General features: G+C 46.0%; 1 protein-coding gene across 27 annotated transcripts; it reads right to left on the reverse strand.

The window, feature by feature from the left end:
* Positions 1–1,740: 1,740 nt before the first annotated feature.
* On the reverse strand, positions 1,741–21,643 carry LOC120644969 (UDP-glucose 4-epimerase 4-like). Of its 27 annotated transcripts, none has more exons than XR_005664006.1 (7): positions 21,036–21,643; positions 20,764–20,905; positions 19,915–20,251; positions 19,745–19,789; positions 19,182–19,234; positions 18,726–18,913; positions 17,363–17,644 (listed from the first exon to the last, which is right to left on the reverse strand). XR_005664006.1 is itself a non-coding variant. In XM_039921709.1 (4 exons), the coding sequence occupies exons 1-4, from the start codon at positions 21,158–21,160 to the stop codon at positions 6,395–6,397; spliced, it is 360 nt and encodes a 119-aa protein (XP_039777643.1). In that variant the 5' UTR covers positions 21,161–21,643; the 3' UTR covers positions 5,555–6,394. The 27 variants fall into 27 exon arrangements, 1 of the variants encoding a protein (XP_039777643.1); XR_005664024.1 differs by lacking the exon at positions 17,363–17,644 and adding an exon at positions 18,319–18,626 and having other exon boundaries at positions 19,745–19,786; positions 19,976–20,008; XR_005664022.1 differs by lacking the exon at positions 17,363–17,644 and adding an exon at positions 18,319–18,626 and having other exon boundaries at positions 19,976–20,008.
* Positions 21,644–22,182: the final 539 nt, after the last annotated feature.

Here is a 22,182-nt window from a genome sequence, read left to right on the forward strand (position 1 = left end):
ATAAAAGGCGGCTGCGGCGGGGGCGGCAGTTTTGTGTGGCAATTATATATTGATAGTAAAAATAAATTAAAATATTTTCCAAAACCCATGGGTCACCAAAGTTTCCACCTAACCTACGTTGAGCCCAGCGAGGGCTCAGACCGCCACTCATCAGTTTCCTGTTCGACATATAGACCCTGTTTAGTAAAGTTTCAAAAGTGAGGGCAGAGCTAGGGGTATTTGTCGGGGTGAGTGGACCCACAGTGTTCTGAGAGAAAAATCACAAAAGATTCTCTCTGCGTGGAAAATAAAGATGCGGGCGTGCCAGTGTATATATAAAATACACAAAATGAACAAAAGGTAGGGAACACAAGCTTTATTCATATTTTATAAAATACAAATATCAGTTCCCATACATATGCATGCGCTCCATAGCCTGACGCCGTTGGGCAGATCTGACTTGGGCGGTGTGGTGTTCTGGTTCACAGGGCCTCGAGAAGCTCCTGGTTAATTACCTCCGCAAGACTAGTTTGCTGGAGGACCTCCGATTAAGCTGTTGTGGTCGTCATCTTCAGTCTTCGCTTCACGTTCTCCATGCATGATGATGGTGGTGGTCTAGATGTGGGCGTTGGCGTCGTCTATGGCCTCGTCAGTGTCCATGAGCCGGTGTAGCGCAGCTGGAACATCAGCGGCGCCCGCCTGTGTCGTTCGGCCTCGTCGGTCTCGAACGGCGGAGTAGTCGTAGTAGGGGTATGTTGGCGATGCATGGTCGCGCGAGCTAGACCAAGTCATTGTCGCAGCAGCTTGTCGTGGTCGATTTGGTCGTTGCAAGCATTGTAGATTAGCAGAGAAATCCCATCCGCCGGAAACTTCACAATCAGCTAACTGACTTGTTAGCTTGTGGTAGTGCATGCGCACATATGTGCATGCAGAATTGCAGAGTGCCCCCACGTACTTGCACTTCATGTTGAAGTAGATGGGCCTCCAGACACTGCCTAGCGCCTCTGGCTGCTGATGCCAGGGAAGTGGCCATCGATGATGAGGGGTGCCGCCGCTCTGCCGACGGCCGAGACAAAGTAGTCGTCGACGATGAGGGGGTCGCCGCTCCGCTAGCGGGCGAGCCGAAGTGGTTGTTGATGATGAGCAGGCGAACGTCGACCATGAGCCGGAGGCACCACGCCGCTGCCTTTCCCCTTCGCGTTGATGGAGTCCTGACGGTCGGCTTGATAGCAGATGACGGATGCCGGCCGCTCGCCGGCTCCTTCACCGCGTGCTTGATGGAGAGGAACCCCGGCCGAGAAGGGCCACCAGTAGTCTGGGCGTCGATGGGCGAAGAAGTCCCACGGGAAGACCGTCCGCAGAGAGCTTCATCCTCTTGTAGTGATAAGGCATCTGTACGTAGATGCATCTGTACGTAGGCGGGTACTTCTTCGCGCATGCCACTGTAGCTTGCTAGCTTCTTGATAACAACACACGTGCACCTATGGCAATGCATGCTCAAGCGCCTGGTTGAAGATCGGCTCTTCGGCTCCGCGTAGCTCGGAAGAAGTCCCACGGGAAGACCGTCCGCAGAGAGCTTCATCCTCTTGTAGTGATAAGGCATCTGTACGTAGATGCATCTGTACGTAGGCGGGTACTTCTTCGCGCATGCCACTGTAGCTTGCTAGCTTCTTGATAACAACACACGTGCACCTATGGCAATGCATGCTCAAGCGCCTGGTTGAAGATCGGCTCTTCGGCTCCGCGTAGCTCGGCGGCGATGGACGAGTGCGCCTGCCTCCTGGCCTCCTCCTCCTCCGCTCGTCAACGCGAGCAGGAGGTACACGATGCCGGTATCTCCGATGGAGAACGGCTGGGGGCGCGCCTTGCCCCCTGGCTCCTTCGACCCGGCTGTCACGATTGAAAAAAAAGGACCCCCTTCCACAGAGAAGGCACGGGTCTTTATATAGGCTGATTAGGGTGACGTGCTTCCTGAGTTCTCCCACCCGACGCCGCCTTTGGATGGTTGAGAAAAATCCGCGAGCCTCATCTGCCGAGCGTGCCAAGCGGAGCGATAAGCATCCTAGTCACCCCTCGCTGTATTCTGGGCCTGAGCAAGGGAATCTTCCAGCACACGTGCGTGAGAAGCTAGGAGGCAATAGAATGTGCAAACACGCGCACATCTCTCATTTCATTATGGGTTCAATGCTGAGTTGTTGCCACGGCGAGAGGACTCCAGATGTTCCGCTGCTTCTAGAACGTTCTAGGCCTGGCCTGGCTGCCGCGTGGGTCCAGAGATACGTGACAAAATGTCAACACGTGCTGTATACGTGCGTGGGCATCATGGTCGTTGGGTGTTTTATATTAATCGAGAGCATTAATTTTGTCAAGGATTTGTACAGCCCCTTGTGTACGTGACTCAACTTGTATATGCCTGCCACCAGGCACATGCATATGAAGCCCACGAGCTTGCCAGCTTCTTCTCTTTTTCTTGCTTCTTTTCTCTTCTTGCTTAGAGATATAGTACGCATGATCCATATCACATATATAGCTCATTTAGTACAAAATCTCGTCAAACACACAGATGATAGTCTTGTTTTAAAATCTGAAAAATTTAAGATTAATAGTCTTATTTGAGGCCACCCACCTACCCAACGCCCGTTAAGTGTGTGGGAGTAAATTTGTGCCTCGGAAAACGATACAATATGATAAAAACTGGCTGCATGCAGAGGGAGCATTAAATACTATTTATTTTCACGAGGTTTAAGCATTAAAGATCACTTTTTTTCACTAGGTAAATAAGACGGATAAGTAGGATTAAGAGGTAAAGTTTTTGGTCTTGGTCATTGTACCCACCCAAATAATACTATCATCTATAAATGAAGGGAGTACTAGTGACCGCAATCTAGCATTCATGTTAGAGAGATGACTCCGGTTATCTCCTGGCTAGCTAAAAAAACAGTGACATACTCGTGGGGCTTTTTGGCCCCGTGAAGGGGAAGATTTTTTTTTTTTGGCAAGAACTACGGCGAACCCGTTGGGTCAGCCTGAACCAATGCCATTGAAAAGAAGTGTGCAGATTGCAGAGAAAACAAAAGGGGGAGAAGACAATAAGGACAGAATAAAAAACCAACAAACCTACCAGAGGGGAAGAGGAGGCTAAACTAAGAAGAAAAAGAAAAAAAATTACATAGAGCAGAAGAAAAGGCTCCAATGGTCTAAGCAAAGTCGGCCAGCAGCAGAGCACGCTCGGTTGGCCCAAAGCCGAAGATCAGCGGATCAGCGCCTGACCACGACTTTGTTGGAGTCATCGAGGTCGTTAAACACCTTGGAGTTCCTGCACTCCCAAACATTGCACAAAATACAGGTGATAAAGGTTGAGCGCAGTTTTTGGTTGGGGATGACAGGACCAAGGAAAGGAGTAGACCAGCGCCGTTCAGTGGGGGGAACAGAGGAAGAGTTGACATTCAGCAGGCACCAGAAGCTTTGAGCACGCTGACAGTGAAGGAAAAGGTGGGGAACATCTTCATCCACAGCACAGAAGTGGCAACGACCGGTGTTGTTGGCTCGTCGGGAGCTTAGGCGGACATGTGTATTGAGTTTATGCTGATGCGTCAACCAGAGGTTGCGCCAAATGAGAGTAGCAAAGGGGTCGTCTTCCAAATGGGAGAAGGAAAGGGAGTAGCTGGCAGCAATAGTGAAGGGGGAGGACACTGAGCCACGGCAGAAACAAAAGTCAGCTACAATTGGATCCAAAGTAGTCGAGCTGAGACAGTAGGTAAGAACAGCCAGCTCAGACGATGCAGTGGATGAAAGACGAGGTTGGAGGTCCAGACAAAGATTGTCTAAAGAGAGGACTCTGGCAACCGAAGCGTTATTGCGGCGACTCTGGCAACCGAAGCGTTCTTGTGGCGACTCTGGCAACCGAAGCGTTCTTGCGGCGGGAGTGGGAAAAAAGGGTAGGAAAGCGATCCACTAAAGTTGTTTCATCAAGCCAGAGATCAAGCCAGAAGGAGGTAGAGGTGCCACAGCCCACGGTGATAGAGGTGGTGTCGCGGAAACCCTGAAGTCCCGACACAAGGGCAGACCAGACTGGGGTATCAGAACGTTTGGTGTCACCCAGGTCATGAGAAGAGGACCAGCCATAGTTGGTAGTGAACCATGAGTGCCAAGGGGAGGAAGACAGGGTGTGGAGTTTCACCAGGAATTTTTGAAGAAGGCAGCGATTTTGAGTGTGTATGTCTTTGATCCCCAGACCTCCTTTTTCCTTTGGGATGCAAACTAAATCCCAAGGAGCTTTGCAGTGACCTCTGGTGCAAGACTTGTCACCTGTCCAAAGAAAGGCGCGGCGTTTAGAGTCGATATAATCAATGACCCCTTTAGGGAGGAGGATGGAGCACATTGCGTAGATTGGAAAGCTAGAAAGAACGGAATTGACCAGGACCTCACATCCACCTTGATTGAGAAGGTGCCCATGCCCAGCGAAGTAGGAGTCAAAACAATCAAGCAGAGGCTATAGGTCAGCGAAGCGGCCTTTGTGGTGGAGAGAGGGAGTCCAAGGTAAGGTTGGGTTGAGGAGAAAGAGCACCCTAGAGAAGCTGCCATAGCAGAAGCACTTGAGTCTGGAATATTTATAGGAATGAACGTGCTTTTATCGAAGTTAATGTGTAGGCCAGAGAAGGAGGAAAAGGAGTCCAGTATATTCTTAAGGCACACAAGTTGCTGGGGATCTCCTTTGAGGATGATGAGGGTGTCATCGGCATATTGCAGGATGGGGCAAGGAAGGGTGGGGGAGAGAGGGTGCTCAAGTGCACCATTGTTGGACGCCAAAAGGATGAGGCGCTTGAGGGTGTCAGCAATAAGGATGAAGAGGTAGGGAGAGAGAGGGTCTCATTGACGGAGGCCACGGCGGCATTGGATCCAATTACCTGGCTTGCCGTTAAGGAGAACGGGGTGTCATTTATATTTCCATAGGGAAGGCGGCGGTGTATAGAATTTAGTTAAGTTAGGAGGAACCACTATGGATTAATATCAATGATCCAAACAGGGGAATAATATTCATGGTAAAAAGGGGGTAGCGATCACACAAGCACAACCAGATAATATATTTAGGACATCGGAGAGGAAAGATCAAGATCAAGGGTGACTAAAGCTATACTCTATTGTACTCTCATGAGCAACTGGACTGAGTCGTTCACAAACAAAAGAAAGAGCCTGATCAATGGACTAGGGAGACCGCATCCAGATGAACAAGAGGATCTTGAACATCCGACGGCTTTATGTACCTCCTACTCCTCTACCCGAACGTGGAGGATTACTCAGGCTCGGATAGGGCTGTCACCACCTGCTGGCTACCTCTACAAACCGTGGGATAGAGTCGCATTCGAACGTGGTCATCAACCTAGGCACCACGCCTACGCTAACGAGCACCACTCTAGCCTTGCGCAAGGACACCCTTGTCTATCCGGGGCCTTAGTTCTAGAGTGCCCAATTAAGGAAGATGAAACAAAGCCATGATACACGACTAGTCTATGCATATGAATCACTCAAGACAATCATAACTCACAAGAAGGATCACATACACAACAAGAGCATATCAACCAAAGTACTGAATAGAATAAATAAGCATCTAGAACAAACTCAGAGAATTACATAAAGAGAAGGTAAAAGACATATCGGACTCTCCACGAAGACTCTAAGACCTCGAACTACGACTCGAACCTGAACTCCTCTAGTCCTAAGACTTCTACAAGAGAAGATGAACTACATCTTGAGGGAGTAACTTGATTGCTTGGATGCTTGGTGACGTGTGAAATGGAGCCCCTCCCCTCATATATATAGAGGGGAGCCACCCTCTTCTCGGCCATGAATTCTGCATGGAGCCTCTGAAACCGACGTTGTAAGCCAATCAGGGAGTGCCACGTCGAAGCCTGAAGGCGGTGGGGCCTATGGGCATGTCGGCCGGCCTCCCAGTGGGCCCACCGACCTTCTCCTTTTTTCTATGGGCTGCACTCGGGGCCCACTTGTCACTGTTGTGTGGCCTGGCCTTGTTCCTGATGGATTTCTTCTCTGGTGGCCTTTTTATCCATATGTGGCAATGTCTGATTAGTCGGTGTTCACTCCTTGACCAAAAGGGTGTGATTGCCCTCCATTTTCAGCTAAAACCTGCACTCATAGAAATCTAAAGGGACATGTGGAATTCGATGATTTATTAGTAGCATGAGTGTAAGAAATGCAAGTCCATCCATTTATTATGGCAATATTGACGCTCATAAATGGTCGTTAGTGAGTGTCAACAAGACCCCCCAAGCTGAACTTTGCTCGTCCCTGAGCAAAGCTAAACTTTAGGTTGTTGATCAGGAGTTGCTGTAATGCTTCATCTCTTCATCATGCACAAGCTACAACAAAACATTCTATCTCAAAATGAATAAGTTGGTCAAAATCTGCTCACCCGTTTTACCTTAATCTCCATGGGGCTTTTGGCCTTCTCCTTGTCTTGGGCGGTTGAGAGATAGAATGATTCATAAAGCACCACTTACCCATTCCTTGCTTAAGATTACGTCCGGAGGTTTTCAAAAGGTTTTCGAAAATAAAAAACAAGTTCCTCAAATGACACTCTCATTCGCTCAAAGGTGTTTGTATCCTCACCAAGGCCTTTTGTGTGCCTTCTTTCTCCTACTTCTAAGGCTTTTTGTAAAGCTCAAGGTAGGAAGAAAAACTAAGGCATACTTGTATCAAATATTTTGCAAAGTAAAAAATCGGACCCAAAGAGTAAGCAAGTCATACAACCATGATCGAGGAGTGCATGTGTGTGGGTATGTGGTGGATGGAGTGGAAAGAAAAAGGATAAGGTGTTCCATGATTTTGTCTCTCCCTTCTTATATTTTTGGCATGGCTATTTTTTTTGCATGGACCTTCATGTGTCCATATTTTTTTTTCATGGGCCTTCATGTGCCCTCTCTTTTTTTTTCAATACATAGCTCATGCCCTTATTGGAGAGAATTTTGGGAGAGACTTTATGGAATATGGAACATAAAAGAGGATATGAATGAGTGGATGGTTTGAAATTGCTATCCTTCCGGTGTGGAAGTTTAAGCATGTGGAGGTGGTGTGTACGTGATTCTCGATCATGAGAGTATGAAAAGCAACTCACAAGGGTCACAAAATTTGACAAAGCTCAAAAAGACACAAGCAGCATGTATAAAAGATATTTCTTTGTAGGCTTCATGCATATGGCTCTTGTAGGTATTTCTCATCACCGAGGAACTTTTTATTTTGTAGTTTTCAAAGATAAAGGTTCCAGACGTAAAATTTTGCTCAGAACATGTTTGTAGCAACTCTAATTCATTATATCATATTTCTCAACAGCTTAGACTCAGATCATGCACTCGCAACCCACAAAATTTCAGGTTCAGGATAAACTTTTTGCAACCAACGAACTCGGTTCTTGGAGAATATGAGTTGTAAACTATGCATGACAAGGAAATTAAAACAGATGAACTGTTCATCATTTCAACTGGAGAACTTAGACATTCTTACTGCTCATGAAAAAACAAAGCAAATGACACTTAAATGGAAATAAAGATATCTGACTCGACTTTTTTTTAGTATGCAATGCAAGATGATGAAAAGGGAAATATGCAAATGCAAGATACATGTTACCTTCGGGGACTCCTTCCCCCCAAGCTAGCTTACTGACCGGGTGGAGGGTAATACCCATAGTGCCGATAGAATGCTTGAGCGTCCTGATACTGCTTTTGAAGCAGTTCCATGGTGGCTTCATGATTTGCTTGTTGTTGTGCGTGATATCTTTCGGTATCTTGAATATGTTGAGTGAGAGCTCCGTGGGTCTGCTGTGTCCTATCATCAATGCCATCGACTCGGATGTTGATGTCGTGTATCCCCTAAGAGAGATCACGATAACCTCAAGCTGAAAATGAGCGTCGGGCAGCAAAGAGTGGAGGTGCTCCGCTCGAACTAGAACCACTGGCATATGCCCAGTTTGTTCGTCTGGGTTGATCCCACTCAGAGCTGCCACCGCTCTGCCAGGATGAACCTCCAGCTTCAGGTTGCGGGATATATCGGTCCCAACTAGACTGCTGTCCTGACGAGGGTCCGGCTGTTCCAGCAGTGGGTGCATAACCTGCATAACCATGAAAAGCTTGTGGTTGTAGTGGCGGCATATCCATCGCAACATTCCGCGACCGGCTTCTGGTCATCCTTCCTGACACACTACTCCTACGAGGTACTTCCGCGGGCTGCAACTCAAAAGTATAACCACGGCTTTTATATAAACGGAGTCCCGGGTTAGGAAGCGGGATCTCGTTTACATAGCTGGGAAAGAAAAATATAATAGAGCCGTCTGGAGCACTTTTCAGAGTATGTCCTTGAACAAAATATGCCAAATCGATCGATGGGCATGGAGTAGTGATAAAAGAGAATCGAGCCCAATTCAACACGCCCAAACTTGTGACAATTCTTGTGACCAAAGAAGTACACTCAACTGGTCCAGACATTCGAAAATTTTCGAGCCATTAGCGAACCATTTCTTGCACAGGGGCAATTTTTATTTTGTTCACCATGGCATAAAGAATACAAAGTTCGTCCACGCGAACAGTCCGGACATCATCTCTAGGAAAACACGTAAGAGCAACCCATTTATGCATCAAACATAGAGTTGGATGCTGAATATCATTGCAATGGGGGTGCGTGTATGCGTTTAGCCCAGAGATGGTGTGCCAAAAACTTTCCCGGTGATATCCCTTAGTTGCGTGCTCAAGTTCAAGACTACACTTGTGGTGAAAACCTAGAACAGTACTCAACTCTTTCCATGACAAAGAAAATTCCTCCCAAAAAATCGGAATGAAATCCCGTTGTTTATCTCCACAAGAGTGCAAAGAAACTGGATGGTTAAATCTCTCGAACCCAACTCAGAAATTTTAGCAAATGAAGACCAACCCACGGCTTTCCAAACACTCGCAAATTCAGCTTTCATACCTGTCTTTTCCAGCAGGTCCTCATCGAACTCCCATGTATGACCGAAGGTTCGATCCTTCAGGATGTTGTACACTTGGAGTTCTCGCTTCCCTCGAATGTCGAGGTGGGGGTCATTCGGCGCCTCTTCTTCTTCTTGTTGTGCTGGCTGCTCTTCTGGTGCCTGGGACTCAGCTTGCTCATCTTGATGAGTGTAGCTTGGCGTGGGGGTGGACGAGCGATGCGAGCTTGATCGACTTGAGCTCGACCCGGTCACCTTCCTGAGCGCTCCCGACACCTTCCTTTCAATGTTCCTGAAAGATATTGCAGCAAACAAACAAGCCAGACACTCGGAAGGATTATGTGAGAGTTAGTAAAAACCAAGTCAGCTGTCCAGGAGTTAGTAGTCCTTGTGGGGCAAGGTTGCCTCTCACAAAAGTCGTTCTTGTGGGTGACAACACTCCACAAAATCGTTCTTGTGGGCGATGACGCACCACAAAACCATTCTTGCGGGGTAGTAGTACCACCACAAACACGTTCTTGTGAAGAGAAGAAGGTAAACACGAAATGCAAATGAGATGCAAATGGGAATGCAAAAGAGGGAAATCTTTTTTTTTCTTATGAACTTGGAGAGAAACAAGAGCAAAGAGAGCAGAGGAAGAAGGAGCTCGGAGTGAAACTGGTAGAACTGGGCAGAGGGAGTGCCATGGGCTCCCTGTGCACCGGTTCTTATAGAGGAGCGCCACCACTGAGTCGGCCGACCAAGGGGTCGGCCGCCTGTGGCTGGCCCCAATTTCGTCCTCCTTTTTTCAGTGATTCATAATGGCTGCCACATGGTCCAAAAATGCATGAGTGAGCGCAGGGGTAGGCCGGTGCAGGCCTAGGAGTGGCCCCAAATGCACTTGGACATGTAAATCATCCAAGTTCATGCATGCACTACACTCCAAATTTTTGTGGCTGCCATTTTCTTCCAAAATTGCCCCTTGAGCACTTGTCTAATCCCAAGATTCATGAGGGTTTATGATGCAAAAGATGAGAAAACAAAATATGCAAGGGTTTTCATGCAAAAGATGCAATGTTCATGCAAGAAAGCAGATGGAAATGAGGGAAATCCAAACATACAATGGTTGAAATCAAATATGGGATAACTACCGATTTACCTGTCGGCAAGGGCTCAAAATTTAGAGTCTTTTGAACGAGACATTTTATTCCGTCAACCTTGATTACCTTGACGAAATAATTCCAAAGTGTGACACCGCTTTATGAAAATTATCGGAAAAATTCATACCTTGATGTGGTGTCTGGGGTACTCGGGGTTATCATTTGGTCCTCTTTTGATCGGGTTGAACTTCTCATGATACATATCATCCCATGATACTTCCCCTGAAATGTTAGAAATTACTTACCTAGATTGCACCATAATGTGGCCGCTTTCTCGATTGATGCAGTGCTCCTTGTTGTTGGTGATCAGGCAACGGCAATAGAGTACTTCTTCAAACGGAGAATTCGAGCCTTTTCCAAGGTTGGATGCAATCATGGTCAATTCAATTGCCGAAGTGTTGACTTCTCGAAATCAAAAGTGCCAAGTCACGCTTGTCTTGAAGTCGACTCAGATTCGTCGTGAAATTCATTGGCGGATTGAAGTTGATCGGAGACTACCCCTGTCTTCACACAAAAAGAAGACAACATGGTTGTCCTGCCAGATCACTGGCCACTAACCATAGAGATTTTCCTTATTTAAATAAATTCTTTTAACCTATACCTTCCCCGACAACGGCGTAAAAAATGCTTGTTGACGCCTACCAACGTCACCACTGGGAACCAGCGATGGCGTCCGCATATGTCAATGGAGTGGCAGGTAATTCATGGGCCACGAATAAATCCGCAAGCGCATGGAGTACCGCCGTAGCATTTTACCCGAGAGTGCCCGGGGTGTCATTTATATTTCCTCAGGGAAGACGGTGGTGTATAGAATTTAGTTAAGTTAGGAGGAACCACTATGGATTAATGTCAATGATCCGAACAGGGGAATAATGTTCATGATAAAAAGGGGGTAGCGATCACACAAGCACAACCAGATAACATATTTAGGACATCGGAGAGGAAAGAGCAAGATCAAGGGTGAATAAATCTATACTCTATTGTACTCTCACGAGCAACTGGACTGAGTCGTTCACAAGCAAAAGGAAGAGCCTGATCAATGGACTAGGGAGGCCGCATCCAGATGAACAGGAGGAGCCTGAACATCCGATGGCTTTATGTACCTCCTACTCCTCTACCCGAACATGGAGGATTACTTGGGCTCGGACAGGGCTGTCACCACCTGCCGGCTACCTCAATAAATCGTGGGATAGAGTCACATTCAAACGTGGTCATCAACCTAGGCACCACGCCTACGCTAACGAGCACCACTCTAGCCTTGCGCAAGGACACCCTTGTCTATCCGGGGGCTTAGTTCTAGAGCGCCCAATTAAGGAAGATGAAACAAAGCCATGATACACGACTAGTCTATGCATATGAATCACTCAAGACAATCATAACTCACAAGAAGGATCACATACACAACAAGAGCATATCAACCAAAGTACTGAATAGAATAAATAAGCATCTAGAACAAACTCAGAGAATTACATAAAGAGAAGGTAAAAGACATATCGGACTCTCCACGAAGACTCTAAGACCTCGAACTACGACTCGAACCTGAACTCCTCTAGTCCTAAGACTTCTACAAGAGAAGATGAACTACATCTTGAGGGAGTAACTTGATTGCTTGGATGCTTGGTGATGTGTGAAATGGAGCCCCTCCCCTCATATATATAGAGGGGAGCCACCCTCTCCTCAGCCTTGAATTCTGCATGGAGCCTCTGAAACCAATGTTGTAAGCCAATCAGGGAGTGCCACGTCGAAGCCTGAAGGCGGTGGGGCCCATGGGCAGGTCGGCCGACCTATCCTATAGGTCGGCCGGCCTCCCAGTGGGCCCACCGACCTTCTCCTTTTTCCTATGGGCTGCACTCGGGGCGCACTTGTCACTGGTGTGTGGCCTGGCCTTGTTCCTGCTGGATTTCTTCTCTAGTGGCCTTTTTATCCATATGTGGTGATGTCTGATTAGTCGGTGTTCACTCCTTGACCAAAAAGGTGTGATTGCCCTTCATTTTCAGCTAAAACCTGCACTCATAGAAATCTAGAGAGATATGTGGAATTCGGTGATTTATTAGTAGCATGAGTGTAAGAAATGCAAGTCCATCCATTTATTATGGCAATATTGACGCTCAGAAATGGTCGTTAGTGAGCGTCAACAACTGGTAGAGAGGAGAGAAGTCATCCATTGCCGCCAGAGGGGAGGAAAGCCCTTGGCCTCGAGCACAAGATCGAGGACAGACCTGCTGACAAAGTCAAAGGCTTTGCGGAAATCGAGCTTTCGGACAATGGCCGGTACTTTGTGCCTGTGACAAGACTGTATGATATCAGCAGCATAGACAAAATTTTCAGAGATGCTCCTTCCCTTAATAAAGCCCGTTTGATCATCATGGATTAGAGAAGGGACAAGAGGCTGCAACCTGGAGGTGAGCATTTTGGAGGCGATTTTTGTAACGTCCCGCCTCCCCGAGGCCAAGCCCGCTTACATCTAGCTGCTTTATAAGATATAGACTGTCCTCACAGACCAACACCAGTCTTTTCTGCACACTTTGTCCTCACTCGTGCGCACCCGGGAAGAACTTCCCGGTCGGTCACCCATCCCCAAATTTCTCCGGGCCAAGCACGCTTAACCTCGGAGTTCTTTGGAGACCGGCTTCCGGAAAAGAAGTTGCAACTTGTTGGTATGAGTATCCTATTAATCCTATTAAGCCCTGGGCCGGGGTGTCACAATTTTGGGCGAGGTGTTTTGCAGCGAGATTGGGCGGTAGTCGCTCGCAGTGGAAGCGCCAGGTTTCTTCGGGATTAGGATGATGTAGGACTTGTTGACTCATCCCAGATCAGTGTGGCAAGAGTGAAAGTCAGAGAGGAAGGAAAGAAGATTCAGCTTCGATAGGTCTCAGAATTTTTTGAAAAAAGCTGGTCCGAAGCTATCGGGGCCGGTGCTTGCGTTGGAGTTCATGCCGAGGAGGGCAAGGCGGACCTCAGAGGCGTCGAAAGGGGAAATCAAGGATGCAGCCTGGAAGGAGTCCAAGGCAAATGAGGAGAAAAGGGAGTGAAGGTCAAAGGTGAGAGAAGAAGGAGACGTTGAGCCGAGCATTTGTGTGTAAAAATCATGAAGAATAAGAGCTTTGGTGGAGTGGCTAAAGGCCGTAAAGCCATTGCTGGTCAGAGATTTGATTTTGTTTTCCTGAAAGCAGATAGTAGCACATTGGTGATGGTACGCAATATTTTTGTCACCCAGATGCATTGTTTGACCTTGCCTCGTTGGCGCCAGAAGGTGATGTGTTGGTTGTTGAGTCGACCAAGGGAGAGACGGATGAGAGTGCGTAGGGAGAATTTAGGCCTGCTAAGATGGCGGCGTTCCTCTAAGAGATCAAGCAGATTGATCATGAGCTCACAGTTGGAGATGAGGACTTCTAGGGGACGCTAGCATTTCCCCCAAGCACGAGCAGCACAGCGTATGCGCTTGAGACGGAGGCAAAGAAGTGCCGAGGAGGAGGTGGCGCACGGGTGACTCTCATCAACACTGGACCAATTTGAGAGGACGAGAGAGGAGAAAGAAGGGATGGACAAGCAATGGTTGTTCAGACTGAAGATGGAAGGGCGCAGAATTTTGTGGCCGCAGAAAGGAGTAGGGGAACATGGTCAGAGGTCGTTCTCGTAATGGATTTGAGAGAGGTATCCGGGAACGTGGTGTTCCAGGCCGTATTGACCAACGAACGGTCAAGACGCACAAGGGTAGGAGAAGGTTGGTTAGTCCAGGTGAAAAGGCGATCTAGAAGCGGGGTTTCAACTAGACAGAGCTTGTCAATGGTAGAGTTGAACAACACTGCTTCGTGAGCATCAAAATTGTCACTGGATTTATCAGAGGGGAAGAGGATCAAGTTGAAATCTCTGACGATTGCCCAAGGTCCAAAAATGTGCGAGGCTATAAAGGAGATTTCAGATCGGAAGGCCGGTTTAAGTTCACGAGCTCAGGGACCGTAAACATTAGTTAAAGAGAAGGAGAGGTCAGAAGCCAAAGCATGGAAGTGTGTGGTGATAGAGTAGGTTCCGATGGAGTGACCAGTAAGCTCGTAGGACGCTTGATCCTAGGCAGTGATCACACCCCCTCGAAGCACCCATAGAGGGAAGGAAGATGAGGGACTGTAGGGCATCAGGAAGGAAAGAAAGCTTCTTAAAGTGTGGAATGTCCACAAGCTTCGACTCCTGGAGACAAATAACGGTAGGCTTGTGATGAAGGAGAGCAAGTTTTACTTCGGATCATTTATCTGAGTTGCCGAGGCCACGAACATTCCAGAAAAGAATCGGAAGAGAGCAATTAACCATAAGAACTAGTAGAGCGCCATAGAATTTTTAAGCGAACAGGCCATCGGAGAACAACAAAGAAAAAGAGAGCTCTGAGGAAGGCGCCAACAGACAGCGTCCAAAAGAGCTGAGAATGTGGCAAACATGCGCCAGCAAGCACAAACCAGGCACAACTGGTGGATGGAGTACAACGAGAAACGAACCCAGAGGCTCGGCAAAAGCACCAGAGGCCAGTAGCAAGCTCCATGTGGAAACTAAGCCGCCCGGGGCGCGCTCAGGACAGAGTTGTCGAAGAAGGGGTCGATGTCATCCAGGGAGGAGAGCTCGTCAGATGGGATGCCGCAGGCTGCTCCAAGAATCCGGAGATCCAGTAGGGGGATGAAATCATCAGAAGAGGCAGCAACCTCCAGAAGCTCCAGTGGATGGGCAGCAGGGTGGACGTCGCTGTGGCGAGCGCCCCCCTCCAGCTTGCGCTTCTTGAGGATGGCCGCCTTGTCCAGCATGGATAGGTAGCCGGGCTCCTCGGCAACTGCGAGGCGAGAGCTCCTGCAAGGGCCGAAAGCACGCAGGGAAACCGGAGCAACCGGTAGATCCAGATCAGGAAATTCCGCTATCGGAGCAGCCACAGGAGCAGCAGGGGCATCCTGTTCTGTAGCGCAGGTTGCACGACCTGGAGCAGCCAAAGGAGGAGCGGCCAGCCCAAGGAGTGAAGCCGCTCGAGTGGCAGGCCCAGTGTGAGGCGGCCTGCCAGAGGAGGATGAAGAGGCCGAAGTAGAGAGCCCAAGGTCCATGAGGGCGAAGGAGTCGCGAGCTGGCCCACAAACCCAAGAAGAGTGGCCCTAGCCAGAGCAGAGCGGAGCAACAGAAAGAACTAAGGAGCGGCGGGGACCAGCGGTGGTGATGTCTTGGATGAGGCTAATAGAGGCAATGGCGAAGTTGACAACCACCATGCCACGGGGGCCATTTGTGGGGGAAAGAGGAGTCATGGGGATGCGGAAGCGTCCGAGGTTGCCGTTTGGGCCAAGGGCAGTGACTTCAATCCACCAAGGGAAGGCGCGAACACGGACAGCTTTCGGCCGGGTTAGCAAAGGCGCCGCGCAAACAGCAGAAGATGCAGCCGGGAAGAGAGGGCAAGGGGGGAGTCCAATGCCTGAGGTGGAGGGTTTGAAGGGGAACCAGCGGAGAAGGAGTTCAGTTGGGGGGAAGGAGGCCCATTCGACTCTCCATCAGAGTCAGGACCAGAGTCGTTACTGGGAATGTCGATGTCCTCAATGTGGATGATGTGAACACGCCCGACAGAGCCAGAGCTATCGTGGTTCTTGAAGTTTAAGTGGTGGGGGATGTCTGCAGGGCTCTCAGCTTTGACAACGACATTGACAACAGAATAATCCATGCAAGTTAGGAAAATGGGATCGATGTAGTGGGGGGTTTGCGAAGGGAGCAACACAATTGATGATGTGGTCGCGGTTCCAGTGTTAAAGGTGGTAATCCTCAACAGAGAGAGCGACAAAAGCCTCATGATGGAAGAGGAACCTGTTGTCTGACTCGTCATGACGCTCAAGGAACACAGTGTGCTCGAGGTGGTGGAAGGGAGCTCTGTGGATAGTGGCCTCACGAGCAACGGCATTGCCAAAGATCAGCAGTTGGGATCCACGGGAGGAGGCAGCCAAGTGGACAGGGGGTTACCTCCTAGGAGCTGGAGTGCGCGGCGGATGGTGTTGGCCGGTGCAGGAACGAGAGGCTCAGTGTAGGCAAAGGCCAGATTGTCGAAGTGAGGCATGGAGACAAAAGGCATATATGTGTCCACATAGTCAGGTCGAGCAGGAGGTAAGAGATCCTCAGCATCTGGCACAGAGTCAGAGGTAGGAATCGAATCCGTGGAGGAGGAAGGAGGGGACGAAGGGGAGGAGGGGCGAGTGGAGGAAGGGGAGGTGGAAGAGGAGGAAGGAACGGATAGGCGGCGTCAAAACCGAGCGAGGGGAGGGAGCAGAGGAAGCAGACCCATCGTCCGCGCTGAAGGTGGAGGAGCGACGGAGCTTCGACGAGGCTGCTGGGATGGGGATGAAGGACGGCATGGAGGAGAATGGCGACGAGGTGGAACGGGAGCCCACGTGTGCCGGCGAATTGGAGGCACGAGAGGTGGACAAGGATCCCGGCATGGTGTCACTCGCCGGCGCGAAGGAGAAGATTGCAACAGTCCGGATTGAAGATCGATTGAATTTCTCTGTTTGTCATGGTAATTAGATCATGGTAGATGACATGCATACTATCTTTTTTTTTAACTAAAGACATACTATGAGGTAGATCTAAAAGGTTGAATTTCTTCCATATATATATATAAGGAAATTAGATCATCACGTTAGATTTTTATTTGCATGTGTGACACGTTAGATCACGTAAGGCATGATTACCTGTCAATTATTGGAATCAAATTACATCACGTGCTACTAGCTAATAGATGTATTTTTTCCCTATCAATCCTATTTTCCTAACTACAAATAGGTAACCGGCAATGTATGCTATGCAAACTATCTTCGCATACAAACTATGGAAACTCCAATCTGAACCACCGGATCAAGATCCAAGAGGCATGAGGAGGGGGTAACCTAGCCATTTGTACCCTATCCATATTCAGTTCTACTAGTTACTATTATCTGACTATGTACTGTACGGATCCCTAGAGATTATGACACTGTTTGTTTCCGCTTATAAGCGGATTCTGGTTGGAGAAAAGAGAAAATCCCACCCAAACTCTTCAATTTTTTTTCGCTTACTAGTACGGTGCACGTGCGGCATCACACGTGTCTGAAGAACAATATTGCAAAAAAATCATATTAAATTTTAGTTGCAAAAAGCATTTTTGAGAAACTATATATGATGAAAACAAACAATGAGGTCTCAATTGTGGTAAAAATAAACAAAATATTCGAAACATAAAAAATATATAATTATAAAAATAGGTAAATGGTGTGTATAAGATAGTATATAATGGTATGTATAAATATATATTATATAATTATAAAAGTATGTTTGAAATATGATAACACTACGAACACGGCTCTTTTCCAATAATGCATTGCGTTCTGTTCGCTGCAAATGAACTGAATAACACTCCAAATAGCTCTCGCCGAGTAGGAGGCGAAGTTGCGTTCTTCCCTGGGGGCTTGACAGGCGATGTCTGGCTTGCCGCATACTTTCCCACCGCTCACTGGACATGCCTCCCCGTCCGCACCGCTGCTCACCCTATATAAGCGTCGCTGCATGCTTCCTACATTGTCGGACATTGTCACGTTGATGCATGCTGCTCAATGGCCGGCGTCAATAGTTATAAGCAACCGGCACCGGGCCATCACGTGCAACTATGCAAGTGTAATCAACTATGGTCATGTGCATGTTTATATGCACACGACCAAACAAGGCCATCGTCATTTCTTCTGCAAATATGCCAGGCGCAATGCTTCTATACCTACATACAAGCTCAATACTCGTTGATGTCATGCCTATGCAGTAGACATGACTTTTTCCTTTAGCAAAACAATTACGATGTTCGATGTATTCCATTATATTCAAATTTTAGAAATCTTGAGGCGCAATGCCTCAGTCCCTGTGTACAAGCTCAGTACTCATGTCTATGCAGTAGACATGACTTTATCTTTTAGCAAAACAATTATGATGTTCGATGTATTCCATTGTATTCAAATTTTAGAAATCTTGTGATCTTCACTATCTTTGTTCCTTTGATCCGTAAAATCTATCATCTTTTATTTTAACTAATACTTGTCTTATTTATTTGATTATTTCTCAATTATATCTTGTTGACATCACTCTTGCACAATAATTAATTTCTAATTACCATTTACTTCCTAATTCCAAAAATGTCCCTTAAATCCCCGTAACTTAGTTTCTTGTTTATATAGGGTACACGTGCGTGTGCCACACATGTTTAATAATCCACTTGACAAACCACATATGTTAATATCACATTAATTTGTACTTACAACAGTATTAATACAAGCAATGGGTGGAATTATGAATTGCTTGTGCGTGCAAGCTTCTATGAAAGAGAGGAGGTCTACGAAATGTAGGCGACTCATGGCGAGAAACCAAACACGCACACAGCATCATCTCTCTATCTTTAAGCTTTCTTGATCCAAACACAACTCTAGCAGCCAACAAAAATTATGGTTGCTCCCAATCTGCTCAATATTGGTGTCTGGGACTCTGGGTTATACTGCCACTTGTGTTTGTTTCTTGTGCAAAAATTAAGGTACATTGTAACAAATCACAGAAATATATGAAACTAAAAAAAATATGTGAATGCATCTTAAAACTATAGCCAATCAGATTACCGGAAACATCAATCGATTGGCTCTTTGTTGGGCTTTGTTTCTGATTCATGGAATTTGGCTTCCTCTGTTGTTAATTTTCATGTGTTTTCACGCATTTCTCCTTATCTTCCTCTGATATAGTAGCGTACCTTTGTCTCCTTTTTTGCCGAAGGCATTCATTAGGGTCCACATTCTCATCCTACCATTATCTATTACAAAAAAAAATTAACAATATTATTTTTGGCGGGTAAAACATACCAATGCAAATACATAGGTACATATAATTACATAAAAATGCATTGCAAAAGGCCTAAAATCCACAATAAAAGCATGCTTTTTTGTTTTTGAACAAGTTACTTCCATCAAGAGAGAGAACTGCCATGAATAACAGCACGTTGCAGTACAGACGAAATACATTGGAAGAGTAAAACAAACAAATTCAGGCAATCAAGCTAATTTAACATCTCAGGAGTATACCTGGATATGAGCAACTTCACCCACTTGCATGGTCATAACTCCCTCATCCCATCCTATAAGAAACGAAGTAGTTAGCGCAACCTTGATGTGAAACTGGACTTGGAGTCTGGGACTGCCCATGAACAATGACAGATCACTTCTGGGTGAAAAAGAACTAAAATGGTTCAAAGGTGCCCAACAAGGCTTCAAGAGAGTTACTACTTCATCAGGAAAACATGATTGACAACCATAGCTTAAAGATAACATAAGAAGCAAAGGCAAACAGTGCATGTTTGGAGCTCTACCAAAAGTAAAACATCATCAGAAGTAAGTTCATGCTCCATTTATTATTAATAAATATTGAAAGTACAAGTTTGATAAAAGAATACAATATACAGCAAGCCCGAAAGCAATCAGAGAGGTCGGACAATTGAATCCCCTTAACAAACCATAAACCTAAGTGATGGACCATTAGAGGTGATGGCAATAGAACTAAACTATAGCAAATTAGGAATCTGTGTGAAGATAATTAACAGATAGTGATTGTGTAATATTTGAACTGAATAGCACTGTGACATGATTACCTTTGATCACAGAACCCAGACCAATGTTGGAACTGAATGTCTCTGCTGGAACATATAACAGATTAAATTACTCGCATGTATAAATACTTGACGAAATCTGCAACACCCCACCCCCCCCCCCCAAACAATAGGAATTTACAAGAACAGAAAATATCCCCATCATTGTGCACCTGCTTACAGCACTGATGCTACAGTTGGATGTAAAAACAAAGAAATAGATTTATCCTTCACCTCCTCAATTTTTGGATAGATCACGATCCTTCCCTGCAGAAAACAGAATAGCAATAAATAAAGGTTAGCAAACAATTACTGCAGAGTAGATATTGTTGCTGGTCATAGAAAAGACGATTGTGTTCTTCGTCATAGAAAAGAGAAAGAGAAATGAATTATGGTGGCATAAAAAGGTTCGCTTGCAACTCTGAATCAGCTCAGTCTCAATCCTACGACTGAACTTTGCATCCTAAGCATCTACACCGAGGGGATAAAGTTGTCGTTTATTCATCAAGGCTGCAAAAATAAGAGAGAAGGAAACGACAACCATCAGGGTAGCTCTCACCTTACTGAATCACATATTCTCCAATAGTTCAGATCAAATAATTGCACTCATTCCAAAGCTTTAGCACAAACCACCAATCATAATTACATGCCTATCAGCCAAATGTAAAAGTGAACCTAAAGACACCAAGAATAGGAAGACCCTTTTTCACAGCAACATCCTGAATATGAATTCATTTGTTCGCAATAATGGAGACACGAAGTTTAATAGAGGGTAATACGTAATCAAGCATAGAATTGCATGGCTCAATGACAAACGAACGAGAAGGCAATATGTCATCAAGCATTGTGCATAAAAGAAGGGTAGTCAAATTTGGAAAACTATTAATGGTAATCAGAAGAGAGAATAATTAATTGCTTGCTAGTCATCAAAAGTAAAAAAATTCTAAGCTCACTATCATCAACATTGCACGTGCTCAAAAGACTACATGTAGCACAAGGTACCCCAGAAATATGGTAAATACCTTCTTACATCCATGAGCTGACATAATTTCCAGAAGACTTATTGTACCAACAACATTATGATCATAATAGAGGCAGAGCAATGGCTTTTGCACACATTCTCCAACAGCTTTCAGTCCAGCAAAATGAATAACAACATCAAATCTAGAAAATGGTAGTACAAATATGAATAAACTTTCAGCGCATATGCATTTATACACAGAAGTCAAGCTAAACATTAAACAAGTGTTACTGAACAGAAATACATTGACTACTAATTTGCAATGAACTTTACCTTGCTGAAGCGAAAACCTGTTCCAGTCCATCTTTGTCACGGATATCAGCCTGCAAAAGCAGAAAAGTAGATAGTACTACTTGTATGTCCCAAAAGGCCAACGATTTCATGGCTAAGATCAACATAAACTGGGGTTAATTAAATTATATAATATTCAATCCTAGGTCCATCCATGGCATATGAAAAGATATTTCCCATAATATATATACCATCAAATAGTGCATACCGACAAAACTGAAATGAAAAAAAAAAACAATTGGAACATGGCACAAAACATCGGAATGTCAACAAATAATGTTTATGAAGAACACAACCTGATAGGATCACCAGTTCAATCAAATTCGTTAAAATTAGCCTGACACTTAAATCATCATTAAGGTAGCTTAATAAAGGGTTATCAGATTTGCTCATGCAAACCATGGTAGACTTAAATGATTGCATAAAGAGTGAATCCACAAGACATCGAGTGAATCCTAGACATCAGATGTCTATCCTCTCATCAATATCAGCATGGCTTGGACACTGGAGGTTGAATTGATAAATGGGTAGATGTTCTATCTAGATGTCACAAATTCCGCAAAACTATAGATGCGTTACAAGATATTCAACAACAACAACAACAACAACAACAACAACAACAACAACATAGCCTTTTTTCCCAAGAAAGTTGGGGTAGGCTAGAGATGAAACCCGAAAGAAATAAGTTCAAGGTTCAGGCACATTGATAGCTAGTCTCCAAGCGCTCCTATCCAAAGCTATCTCTTTAGAGATATTCCAATTCTTAAGATCTCTCTTAACCGACTCATCACACGTCAGTTTAGGTCTACATCTACCCCTCTTTACATTATCGACCCGCTCAAGAACCGCACTACGTATCGGCGCCTCAGGAGGCCTTCATTGGACATGTCCAAACCATCTCAGCCGATGCTGGGTAAGTTTCTCCTCAATTGGTGCCACCCCGACCCTATCCCGAATAACTTCGTTCCGGACTCTATCCCTCCTTGTGTGCCCGCAAAACCACCGCAACATCCGCATCTCTTCTACACTCAGTTGCTGGACATGTCGCCTTTTTGTAGACCAACATTCAGCACCATATAACATCGCCGGACGAATTGCTATCCTATAAAATTTGCCTTTTAGCTTTTGT

The sequence above is a fragment of the Panicum virgatum genome, chromosome 8K (assembly GCF_016808335.1).
Source record: "Panicum virgatum strain AP13 chromosome 8K, P.virgatum_v5, whole genome shotgun sequence".
Lineage (NCBI taxonomy): Eukaryota > Viridiplantae > Streptophyta > Magnoliopsida > Poales > Poaceae > Panicum > Panicum virgatum.